This window comes from Phascolarctos cinereus, unplaced genomic scaffold (genome assembly GCF_003287225.1).
Source record: "Phascolarctos cinereus isolate Bilbo 61053 unplaced genomic scaffold, phaCin_HiC Scaffold_7;HRSCAF=346, whole genome shotgun sequence".
Lineage (NCBI taxonomy): Eukaryota > Metazoa > Chordata > Mammalia > Diprotodontia > Phascolarctidae > Phascolarctos > Phascolarctos cinereus.
Window position 1 is genome coordinate 54,423,588 of NW_027556180.1, and position 12,994 is coordinate 54,436,581.

General features: G+C 36.5%; 1 protein-coding gene across 11 annotated transcripts in view; it reads left to right on the forward strand.

The window, feature by feature from the left end:
• The window catches only part of TFDP2 (transcription factor Dp-2), a 173,859-nt gene that overhangs the window by 43,780 nt on the left and 117,085 nt on the right, over positions 1-12,994 (forward strand). For 7 of the 11 annotated variants that reach the window (XM_020971002.2, XM_020971003.2, XM_078147530.1 and 4 more), the window contains exon 3: positions 1,592-1,658. The exons of 1 other annotated variant lie outside the window; for it this stretch is intronic. In XM_020971002.2, the coding sequence (XP_020826661.1) occupies positions 1,592-1,658 (67 nt within the window). Of the gene's footprint in view, positions 1-1,591; positions 1,659-2,005; positions 2,130-12,994 lie in introns of those variants that run through there. 3 more of the 11 variants (XM_078147535.1, XM_078147533.1, XM_078147538.1) reach the window with 3 other exon arrangements.

Below are 12,994 nucleotides of genomic sequence, written 5' to 3' on the forward strand. Positions count from 1 at the left end.
TTTTCCCTTTTTTATGATCTTTTTGGGATACAGACCTAGTACTGCTATTCCTTTATCAAAGCATATGCACAGGAGCAGCTAGGTAGCGCAGTGGATAGAACACCAGTTCTGGATTCAGGAGGACCTGAGTTAAAACCAGCCTCAGACACATAACACTAACTAGCTGTGTGACCCTGCGACTTGCCCGGGGTCACACATTGCCTAGCCCCACCCTCACCTCCAAACAACAACAACAACAACAGAAAAGTGTATGCACAATTTGGTTGTCCTTTGGGCATAGTTTCAAATTGCTCTCCAGAATGATTGGATCATTTCAGAACTCCACCAACAGTGCATTAGTGTCTCAATTTTTCCACATCTTCTCCAGCACTTATCATTTTCCTTTCTCAGATGTTCTTTAAACTCTTTGTCCTCCCAACAGCCTTGTTCAATTTGGCATCATTTGCTTTAGCCTCCAAGTAGTTAGAGAAAGGGCTTTTGAAACAGATTTTTATTGCTTACCTGTTCCAGGAACATGTGAACCCACAATTATAAAAATCAGCTTATTCTAGTGCTTTTCAGCAGACTAAGATATAATGCTCTGTATGCCCAGTGATCAAATAGGGATCAGGAAGCAGTAATGGAACATGGGGTGGAATAAAGAAATAGTCTCCATTCTTTCTAGTTATAGCTTTACATGGGAGTTTATTAGTTTATTTGATTTATCATGAATTCCCAGAATATGACAACTGTATTTAAATATATGTTCCAGAACACATTCCAGATACGTGTGTGTGTGCTTACATTATCTTGTATTTTAAATCAACTGTAATATAGTTCCTTTCACTAGTATAGATAAGAGTTAACTGAAAAATCATTAGTGTTGCATCTGATGTAAATATGCCTAATTAATATTCATAATCTTTGGTATAGTTGTACAGCTTTAGTAAAACTATCACCATTCATTGTTATAAATATAGAATTTTCTTCTTTTGGTCTTTTAATAAATTATGATCACTTTTGTTGACTATTCTCTCCATGTTTAGCTCTGTGATGTAGGATATGTCCTTTGGATATCCCTTTAAATGTTAAGAAGATTCCCCAAAGGTGACTATAGATAGGAGATATCTTGCCCTTAAGCATTGTAAAGTTTATCTGCTCCATTTGGCTTATGGTATCATAACATGCTGATCATCTAAAGAGAATTTTTTTTCCATAATAAAGAAAGAAAAGCAAAAATCAGAGGAATTCATTATGGCGAAGTTTCAGTGCCTGTAGGCAGCTTTGTGTCTCCTAGATTTTACGAAGTTCTCATTGAAGCAATTTTTATTGATTAATAGCAGGGTTCATAACATTATGTTCACATTTTCTTCCACAATATTCACAATTATACATAAGTGGAAACCATTATTTCTCATGGTTATGAATGGTCATTCTGTGGCCACATTTGCTATCATTTGCCTTTTTTAATCCCCTTCTCAATAATGTGGGTTTTAATAGTTTGTAGTGATGTGTGTCAATCTGGTGAAAGATATGAAGCAGTTTTTAGAGTACTGGGATACTATCACTTATCTTCTTTAACAGAATTTTCTTTTAAAAATACTTTATTTAGGTTGGTCTGACTTCTACAAATGGAGAACTCAAAGGATTTATAGATCAGAACCTGAGTCCAACAAAAGGTAAGGATAGACAAAACAAAATGTTCTGGTTTTCATGAAAAGAGCTAGGCCATATCTACTTAATTTATAAATATGTCATTAATTTAAATGCTTTTATACATAATTTTTTATGTATCACAACAAATGTATGTCTGCTCATAGCAAATAACCTACCTTATCGTTTTGTCAGAATCAGATATTACCAGTTTCTTAGAATTCCTTGATCTATGCCCATTCATTCCTAGGAGATTTTTTTCTCAAACATGAATAATATACCTGATCTAAGGAAGTTAGAATTAATTTCCCATCACTTCTCTTTGACAAAATAGGACTGTGAACTTCCCTTTGAATACCTCTCTGGCATCACTGAATCATAGATTTAGAAGAAGGGGAAGAGTGGGAAGGAGATAAGTAATGTGTATATTGTACCAAGCACTGTGCTAAACACATTACAAAGATTATCCGATTTGAGCCTCATGATAACCCTGTAAGGTAGGTGCTGTTATTATCCCCATTATCTAGACAAAGAAACCGAGGCAAACAGAGATTGTGATTGGCCCAGCGACACAGCTACTAAGTGTCTGAAGCCAGATTTGAACTCAAGTCTTCGTCACTCTAGGCCTGGTGATCTATCCAGTGTACCACCAACTGTATCTAATTTAGCTTTAGAGCTAAAATAGACCTTAGAGGTCTTCTAGTCCGACACTCTTAGTTTTGAGATGTAGAAACTGAGGCCTAGATTGATGCAGTGACTTCCCCCGAGATCGTTTAGGAATTAGTTACAGGAGGAATTTGAACTCACTTTGACTCCAAATAATGTGTTCTTTCCACCTAACAGCACTGTCTTGCACAGTCCCTTACTAATTGAAATGACTCAGACAAGTAGAGAAATTGGACGCTTTGGAGATTTTTCTCTTCTGCTTTGGGATTTTATTATTAAGCATACAATTTTTTGTTAGGGTAGCTGTGGTAGTCTGGTTCCTGAGGGCCTATTCATCTACACAAACTGTTACATTTTCTGTAAATCTGTTAATATGAGTTGCAAATATTTGCCTTGGTGGAAATGTTGAAGGTGGCTTGATTTCTTTAAAATTCCATTTCAAATTTATTATGCCCTCAATGAACCCATATGTTTTTGTTAAAAACCCCATTTCTATTTTAGAACTTAGATTTAACTTTTATATAGATCTGCTATACCTAAGGGAAATTGACTTTTGTAGTAGTCATAAATTAGTTAATTTATTCGCTCAATGGCATTTTTTACCACTGAAGAGAAGGATGCTTAGGATAGGTTTGCTTATTCAGCAAGGAACTCACCAAAGAAGGAATATGAATGATTGGTGTAACGACTTAAAGAAGATAGTAATCAGCAAATCCCCAAAGCAAAATGCTCCTAAAAAGCAGTGTGTCATTATGGCCTGTGGAAGAGTACGGCACTTTCCCAAGAGGGGGGTAATGGTGATGTGTGGATAAAGAACCTCAGAGAACTGAAATGATAATTCCCTACAAGTAGGTGTTAAGTATTTAAAAAATATAATAGAAATTTAAACAAGGTGCTTTAAAAATATAAATTAAGTATTGCAGTGCTGTGAAGGAGGTATTGAAAATAAATATAATATTTAGACCACAGCATTATGGTTATGGAAACTGGGAATCTAGTTGTATGATCCAGAGGTATAAGTGGGCGATGTCCAGAAAGTAGGATGATGAGAATGATTAAGTAATGAAGAAATATGAATAAAAACAAGATGGGAAAGACTAAAAAATAACATTACAAGAAAGGGCAGAAAAAATGCAGAAGAAAAGGCAAGAAGAGAAAAAGGTAGGGATTCCATCATGGCTTTTCAAAGATGTCTGAGTCTGATCTTTAGGACTAAGGAAGAATGAAGACAAGTGGTGGCAAACTGATTGAACAACAACAAATGGTATTGATGATTCTTAGCCATGTATAGTTTTATATCATAATCCTTCTTGTTTCCTTAAAATAATAAACTAGCTGGCATTTGTTAGAGATATTTAAAGTTTGTAAAGCATACCATTCACCTTATCTCATTGTAGCTTCATATCAGCACTGTCAGCTAGGTACTATAGCTTCTGTTGTTATTATTCTCATTTTTCAGATGAGATAATTTGAGGCTCAGAGAAATTAAATAGCATCCCCTTGGTCATTTACCTAGTGAATATCTGAATTTGAACTCGGGTCCACCTGACTCCCAAATCCACTATGCCAGGCTATTTCATGGGACATGAAAACATTAACTATTTGATGTTAGGACTCTTTGAAAAGAAGTCTAAATTTATACGTTACCTCTATTTTTTTCCTTACTACTTACTCCTTAATCGCTAGCAGTGTAGTTTTTGAACCAATCACTCTACTAAAACTGTTGTCCCCAAAGTTTCTAAATCCAGTGACCTTTTCTCAGTCTTCATTCTTGATCTCACTGTAACATTGAACACAGTTGATCATCTTGTCCTTGAAACTTTATCCTTCTGTGGCTTCCACAATACTACGTTACCTTGGCCCTCTTCTTGTTCTGTTTCTTCCCAGTTTCTGTCCCAAGTTTTTCCTTCTCAAAGCTCAATCTTTGATCCTCCTCTCTTTTTATTCTATTGTCTCTTTTAGATTCATTCTTGCCACTTCACTGTCACCTATGACAGTGATTCTAAATCTGCAGCTGTAGACCATACTTCTCACCCCAACTGCCTGCTTAAAATATTTCCATCTGAATATCTTGCTAAGCATATAAAATTCAACATGTCTGAAATGGAACTTAGAACTTTTTCTTAGAAGTGTTCTCTGGCCTTCCCCTACCTCCATTTGCTATTACCATCAGTTCTTCTTGTCAGTGAGGCTTGAAGTAGTCATCCTCTTTTCTGCCTCCTCAGCTCATATCCAGCCAGTCACTATAAATTTATTCTGTTCTTCTTCATAAAGTGTCTCATTTCTTCCATTCACTTACCACCATCACTACCCAGTTCTAGGTGCATATCATACCTAGGATATGATACTATTTTCCAAATCGAGATTATCCTAATTCCTGCATAATTATCTTATCATACCCCTATCAGTTTAGTCTTTCTAAAAATATTGCTACATGTACTATCAGCTGGCATTTAAACAGCACTTTGAGGTTTGCAAAGTACTTTATTATCATCATCTCATTAGATCTTTACTATTACTCTGTAAGTAGTAAGTACTACAAGTATTATTACCTCCATTTTTCAGCTGAAGAAAATCAAAATCAGAGAAGTTAAGGGACTTGCTTATGATTTTATAAGTGCCTAACAAGTGCCTAAATCTCTCCTGATCCTGAGTCTAATGTTCTTTTTCCTGTAAAGGTTGCCTCCTTATGTCTTTCCATTATTATTATGTGTCATAATTATTATATTATCATATATTATCACCCTTTACCACCTCACTAAGGGGCCTGAAGTGGCTTCTCATTGTCTGTAGCATTGGTTTCCAAAGTAGGGGTCAGGGCCTGACTCTAAAGGGGTATGTAATCAAACAATTGAAGAGGGGGAAAATAAGTTGCCAACTTTTTTACTACAGTAGCCAATTTTGGGACTTGTCTCTAACAACACATCTACTCTTAACCCCCGATAATTTATTCTGAACTCTCCCTCTGAAGATCCTAGCTTCCTCTTTTGTCCACGGTTGTAGCCTAACCTACCACCTGACTGCTTATGGCAGCTGCTGTACAGTTGCAGTTGGGAAAGTGACTTTTTCTCATGGGCACCCCTGCAGCAGAGTCTTCCTGTCCTCTGATCACATGGTGATGGTAAACAGATGGGCCTGACTGGTAAGACAACTACCCTTTCATGTTTTGGGTAAGACAGCCTCACCAGATGAGCAGATGTGGACAGGTTGTGATCTAGTTCTCAGTCTCATTACATTATCTTTCTTTTCTTTGAAAACAACTATTTTAAACACCAAATAAAGTGATCATATACCATGCTGAACTTAGAAGAAGGATTGTAGAGAGAACTGTGACTCTCTTATGTACAACTTGCCTTTCCTTGTAAGTATATAATAAATTCAACATGTAAATTTCAAAGCTACCCTGCTTGTCTGTTTTCTTTCTCACCTTCCTGTTGTTCTTTTCTGTGCATGGAAAAATTCTTCAATGATTTTACTTTTTTTTTTTTTTACAACCCTATTACTATCTCCCTTTTCCTTCTCCTTTTCTCCTGTCCTAGTTGAAAAAGAAAAAATCCCCCAAACTCTTATAACAAATATGCATAGTCAAGCAAAACAAATGCCTTTCCCAAAGATGTCAACATTTTACTCTGCATCTTGACTCCATCCCATCTCAGGAGGTCAGTAATGCTTCACTGCCAGACCTCTAGAATCATACTTGGTCATTGCATTGACATCGTAAGTCTTTGAAAATTGTTTTTTTCTTTACAGTTTTTTTTTCTTTATCATTGTTGTTACTGAGGCAGCTAGGTGGTACAGTGGTTAATAACACTGGACTTGGAGTCAGGGAGGTCTGAGTTCAAATCCTGCTTCTCAGACTTATTGGGCAAGTGGTTTAACCTCTCTCGGTGACAGTTTCCTTATGTGTAAAATGGGTATACTAATAGCACCTGTCTTATGAGGTTGTTGGGATGATCAAATCAGATAACATGTACGGGGCTTTCCAAATCTTGAGGCACTTTATAAGTGCTAGCTATTATGACTATTAATATTGTTGTTGCGTAATACATATTATGTAATACATATGTACATTTTACATAATGCCTAGAAGTGTTATAGTGGGCCACTTGGGATGGAGTCAGGAAGATCTGAGTTCAAATGTGCCTCAGATACTTAACTTGACCCTGGGCAATTCACTTGACCTCTGTTTGCTTCAGTTTCCTCGACTGTAGGATTGGAGATAATAATAGCACCTACTCCTCCGAGTTGTTCTGAAAATCAAATGAGATAATATTTGTAAAGTAGTTAGCATAGTGCCTGGCACAGAGTAGGCACTATAAATGCTGTCTGTTGTTATTGTTTTATCATCGTTGTTGTTATTAAATTGTTCTACTGGTTCTGTTTACTTCATTGCATTAATTCATACAACTCTTTCTAGGTTTCTCTGAAATTGTCCCTTTCATTTTTTCTTGCCACAAAAATATTATGTTTAAGTTCATTATTGTAATTTGTTTAGCCGTTCCCCAGTTGATGGATATTCCCTTAGTTTCCAGTTCTGGGTTACATAAAAAGTAAGTGTTATACATATTTATGTATGTACCTATCAGTACTTTTTTCTTTTTCTTTGATATCTTTGGAATATAGGCATAGTAGTGGTATAGCATAGTTCCAAATTGCTTTTCAGAATTACTAGACCAATTCATAGCACAGCCAGTAGTGACTTAGTGTGCTTGTCCTATTCACTCTCTAAAATTTGTCATTTTCCTCTCATCATTGCCAGTCTAACTGGTATGAGATGAAACCTCAGAGTTGCTTTAATTTGGATTTCTGTAATTATTAATCATTTGTAACATTTTTTCCATATGGTTGATAGTTTGGATTTCTTAATTTGAAAACTTCCTGTTCGTAGTGTTTACATATTGGGGAATGAATTTTGTTCTTGTAAATTTGAATTCAGTCAGTCAATAAGCATCTATTAAGTATTTATTATATGTCAGGTACTGTTCTGTGTACTGAGGATACAAAGAGTGATAAAGAACAGACCCTGTTCTTAAAGGAGCTCCTTATGTATCTTGGGAATAATATCTTATCAGAGAAATTTGCTACAAAAATTTCCTCCCATGTAATTGTGTCCCTTCTAATTTTAACTACACCGAATTTATATAAAACTTTTTTATTTATGTAAACAGAGTTACCCATTTTATTTTTTTGAATCTTCTCTATCCTTTGTAGATGGAGAAGATTCCATCCAAGAACTCTTAGCTGTAATATGTATTTCCTTCCTTGTTCCTCTATTTTATTTTGTAGCCTTTGGTAGCCGTCATGTCCATTTGGCACACATCTTGGTATATGGTGTGAGGTGTTGATCTGTACCTAGTTTGTGCCAGACTTCTCCAGTTTTCCCGCCAGATTTTGTCTATTCATGATGTCATTCCTTACCACCCCCTCTACCTTCACCCTTCTCCCCCTCAAGAGTGTTCTGAACTTCTCTTTTTCTTTCAAGGGCAGTACATCTTTTTAGTCACCTAGATTCACCTTAGTGTAATCTTCAACTCCTCACTCTTACCCAACATTTTGAATCAGTTTCCAAATCTTACTGTTCTCCTGCCTCCATGGAATCTCATTTGTCCCTTTGTTTACTTATGCAGTTGCCACTCTAGTTCAGGTTCTCATCATCTTTTTTTCTTGAATTTTTGCAGTCTCCTCTTTGTTCTGCCTGCTTCAAGTCTTTCCCCTATCCAATCCGTCCTCCACGTGATTGCTGAAGTGATTTTCCTAAAGTTCAGGACCATGTTTCTTCACCACTGAAACTTTAACCCTAAACTAAAAATTGCATTTGTTCTGTATTGGACCTAAGATCAAATATAATTTTATTTTTATCTCCTTTTTTAATTTCAGAGATGCAACTCTCAACACATTTTTGTCTGTTTATCCTGTAAGACTTATTCTGGCCCATCCAAAACAGAAATAGGGGAGGGTCTTATCAGTCACTGCCCTGGAATGTAGTGCCTTCCAAGTGAGGGATACTTGCTATAGACACTAGGTTAATTTGAGTGGGTTTGCTGTGGGTGGCTGGAGGCATTTTCCTAATGAAATTTTTGCAGTTGCTGCTGCAGGTATCCAAATCAAGGTTATGTTATAACTGCCATGGGAGGCCAACAATGGGTTCACAAGTAGGAGAGGTTGGGAACTTGAACTCAAGAGGGAGATGGTGAAATAGAGGAATGCTAGAAGCTAAGTGGAGGCATGGTTGTATTGGAGACAAGCTCTACAATGAGCTTCTCCATGGAAAAGGTGAGATATGAACTATTTCTTTTCCCTCTTATTAGTTGTTCATATTCCCCTTAGGGTCAAATCAGGGACTCCCACCAACTTCTATACCATACTGGTCTGTAGTATAGAACCAACTTGGCATTGTGGATCCCCTCACTCTGGCCCTTGCCTGCACAAGCACTGCACTTCAACCATGTCCTTATTGTTCCCAAACCCATGAGATTTAATTTCTCCCACTACTTGGAGCATCCTCTCTCTGTTGTCTTTTTTTCTCCCAGTCATGTCTGACTCTTCATGACCTCGTTTGGAGTTTTCTTGGCAGAGATGCTGGAGTGGTTTGTCATTTCCTTCTCCAGCTCATTTTGCAGATGAGGAACTGAGGCAAACAGAAGGTCAAGTGACTTGCCCAGGGCCACACAGCTAGTAAAAGGTTAGATTTGAACTCATGAAGATGAGTCTTTGTGATTCCAAACCTAGTGCTCTATCCACTGTACCATCTAGCTGCTTGTGTCTACTTATCTGGGTCTATGCTAAATTGAGTTCTGATTTCTTGATGGTGCCTTCTCCAGTTGACCCCAGTTCATTAAGTGATCTCTCCCTTCTGTTGTGAACTCCAGTAGCTTTTATTGCTCATATCACTCATTTAGTAATTTAGATATGCTACCTTATATTTTTGCTTACTTTTTGAATATAAGCACCTTGAGATAGATGTTGTACCATACTTTTTCATTCTCCATCATCTAGCACAACACACTACTGTAGTTATCTGGCAGTCAGTAATGGTAAAAGTTGACTATACATCAAAACTGTGTTATTGGACTTCATGATGGACAAGGTAGAAGGAAATAGTGTTGAAGCTAGTAAATAATTTAAAAAAAGAGCACTCTACTTAGTTAATAATTATTTATTAAGTCCCTACTTTGTGCCAGGCACTGTACTTAGCGTTGGGGATACAAAAAAAGCAAAAGACAATGTCTGCCCTCAAGCAGCTCACAATCTAATGATGAGACAACAAGCAAACAAATATGTACAACAAGCTATGTGTGTGTGTGTGTGTGTGTGTGTGTATGGGATAACTATATATATATATATGTACATACATACATATATATATAGGATAAATAGGAAATAATTAACAGAGAGAAGCACTAGGATAAAGAAGGGTTGGGAAGGGCTTCCCATAGAAGATGGGATTTTATTTGGGACTTAAAGGAAGCCAGAGAAACCAGTCTGCAGAACTGAGAAGGGAAGAGTACTCCAAGCATGGGGAACAGCCAGAGAAAATGTCCAGAGCTGAGAGATGGAGTGTCTTGTTTCTGGAACAACCAGGAGTCCAGTGTCTCTATACCTAGAAGAAATGAAGCAAGAGATAAAAAATGAAATAAAAAGTTCTGGATGAACGAATTGAAAGGAAAATAAATCATTTGAAAGACAAAGTGGTAAACTTTGCTCTAATCACGGACTTTCTGAAAATAAGAACAGACCCCATAGACATCAGTAACTCTGTGAGTCAGCAAGGAATAATAGAACAAAATCAAGATATTGAAAAATATATGAAATAATAACAATCGCTATAATAGGTAACATTTATATAGTGCTTGCCATGTGCTAGGTGCTGTTCAAAGCACTTTATCACTACTATCTCCTTTGATCTCACAACAACCCTGGGAAGTAGGTACTTTTATTATCCTCATTTTATAAATGAGGAAAGTGAAGCAAACAGTGATTAAGTAACTTGCCCAAGGTCACATAGCTAATAAGTGCCTGAGGCTGAATTTGAACTCAGGTCTTTCTGACTCCAGGTCCAGCACTCTATCCACTGTACCACCTGGATACTAGATATAAAAAACAACTGACTTGGAGGACAGGTCAAGGTAAGACAGTTTGATCAACTCCCTTAAAAACACTTAAAAAAATTTAGACACTGTATTTTAAGAAATCATAAATGAAAACTATTAGAATCAGGGAGCTAAGTGAGGATAGAACTAATCTACTGATCATCTTCTGAAAGAAACCCTAAAGGGAAAGTCCTAGGAATGTTATAGTCAAGATCCAAAGCTCCCACAACAAAGAAAAAATCTTGCAAACATCATATCTCTGAAACCTAATATATGTGTAATCATGGGTAACTCAACTTCTCAGAATTGCAGTTTTGTCATCTTTAAAATAGCATAATAATTACACTACCTATTTCACAGGGTTATTGTGAAGAAAGTACTTTGCCAACCATATTTAGAAAGGACTTTAGAAAGTTAGCTAGGGTAACCACTTCTTGGTTACATGACTGTTCTCTACAGTATCCATGACCATTAGTCTTATATCTCTCAAAGTACTATCAGACTTCTGTGTTTATTTAAATAGGATTTCAGCTTTTGTCTTAGGATAATCTAATGAATAGGTTTCTAAAAGTTTGACGTCATGCAGGGCGCCTTTGGATTTTATGTCACAGTAGATCTGAGCCCACAACTAAGTACACAGTTTTTTGTTCACTTTATATGAAGTGAATGGAAAGTTGTATTTGAAGAGTAATATGTCTGTTATCCAAATATATTTACTGTGACTACCACTCGATTTGATTTGGAATATGAGTTAATGTTTTTCGCCTATAATTTTTTTTATTGCTAGTTTCTAATCTTTTTGTTTAGGAAATTTGGTGTGAAATTTTGTATTTATCAAACATAATTACTTAGGCTTTGGTGTCTCAATCTGGGTTTAATTTTAAGCTATTTCAAAATAAATTTCTGGCCTGAAAAAGAGACCTGTTAATTCCATAGTTAATTTTATCATTAGTTATATATAAATATACATTATTTTTCCTTAAGAATCTGGGTTCGTAGTTTCTTTTCCTAAATTACATCTTCATTGCATCTTCCCTGCTACTTTAGATTCCAAATGAGGATATTTATTGGAATTAGGCAGAAATGATCAAAGTTAAGACCTTTCCTGCTTGTTATCTTTTTAAGTATTGAAATTTTAGGAGCTTCTTGAATTTAAAAAGAATGTTTCTAAATAAGATCTTGGTTACCCCATCTTTTAATCTTCCTGTTAGCTGTTTCTGCAATTTGGATTGTGGTTTAGTGGCATTACAAAATATCTGTGCTCTCAGAAATCTTTATGTCACTTTTACTGCAGGTTTTGGACTTAGAAAAGCTTTGATGATGCTGTACAGTTGTTATAAATGAGGCAAGTAGGTTTTTCCTTCATAAATATGCCACTGTTTTACATTTCCAGTTATTGTTAAATTGCTTCATTTTCAAGTGATTTTCCTAAAGTGCATCTCTGACCATATAAATGCCAAGAGTTCAGTATTGCCTCTAGGATCAAATATAAGCTCTTCTCTTCAGCTTTAGAGCTCTTCCCAACCTAATCCTATTCTGCCTTTCCAACCTTATTATATGTTGCTCCCTCTTATACTTTACAATCTATCCAACCTTGACCTCTTGCTGCTTCTCACACAAGAGAATCATCTCTGTGCCTCGGCACTGAAGGATCCCCATGCCTGAAATGCTCTTCTGCTTCGCCTCTGAAATTTATTACATTGCCAGTGTAATTACTGTGAATACAGATAGAACTAGGAAGAAAGGCTTCCCCCAGCTTTAAGGAGCTTACCTTCTAAAGGGGTAAGACTACACATTACAGGAAGTTGAAGGGGTGGTGGGAGTTCCTGGCACTGGGACATGATAGAAGAAATCCAGAATGCAGGCTGGAGAGTGATGAGACCACAGTACCCTCTTGAAATGGAATTTCTGGAAGAAACCATCAAGAAGGCTACAGGCTCAGAGGGTACTCCAAGGTGTGGGTTATAGGGCTGGAGTGAAATTTCAGGATGCAGAACTGGGCCATGGTAGAGGAAGTCCACAGTGTAGCCTACGGAGGAATGAGCCTCTTAGAATTTCATATTTTCTGCAACACTATGCTTAAGCAACATCTTCTAAATTAATTCTTTCTTGGTATACCTCCCTTCATCAGGCCCTCCTCCCAAACAAAATTTACTTTGTATTTATTTAATATGTTCTTATTTGTGTACATGTTTTCTCTTCTGATAGAATATAAGCGCCTTGTGGGCAGGTACTGTTTCATTTTTGGTTTTTATCCCCAGTGCTTAGCACACTATCTGACACATATTGAGTGCTCAATAAATTCTGGTGGATGAGTTGATTGATATCTAGACCTGACGTTAATGATACCTATTATTTTTAGAGATCTTGAAGTGAGCCACTCCCCTACTTGTGAAAATGCCATAAACTGAATCTCCTCTTAGAGGAAATGGCACACACAGTCTTGTGTTATTTCAGCATCCATATTTGGTAAGTCAACCTGTAATCCTTTAGAAAGATTAGGGCTGTTGAAATAAAATTTCTTTTCTTATGTAACTTCTTGTTGTTTTGAGAATGGAATTTATTTAGGAGTCTTTTTTTCCCCCAACTTCTTATTGCCTATTAGT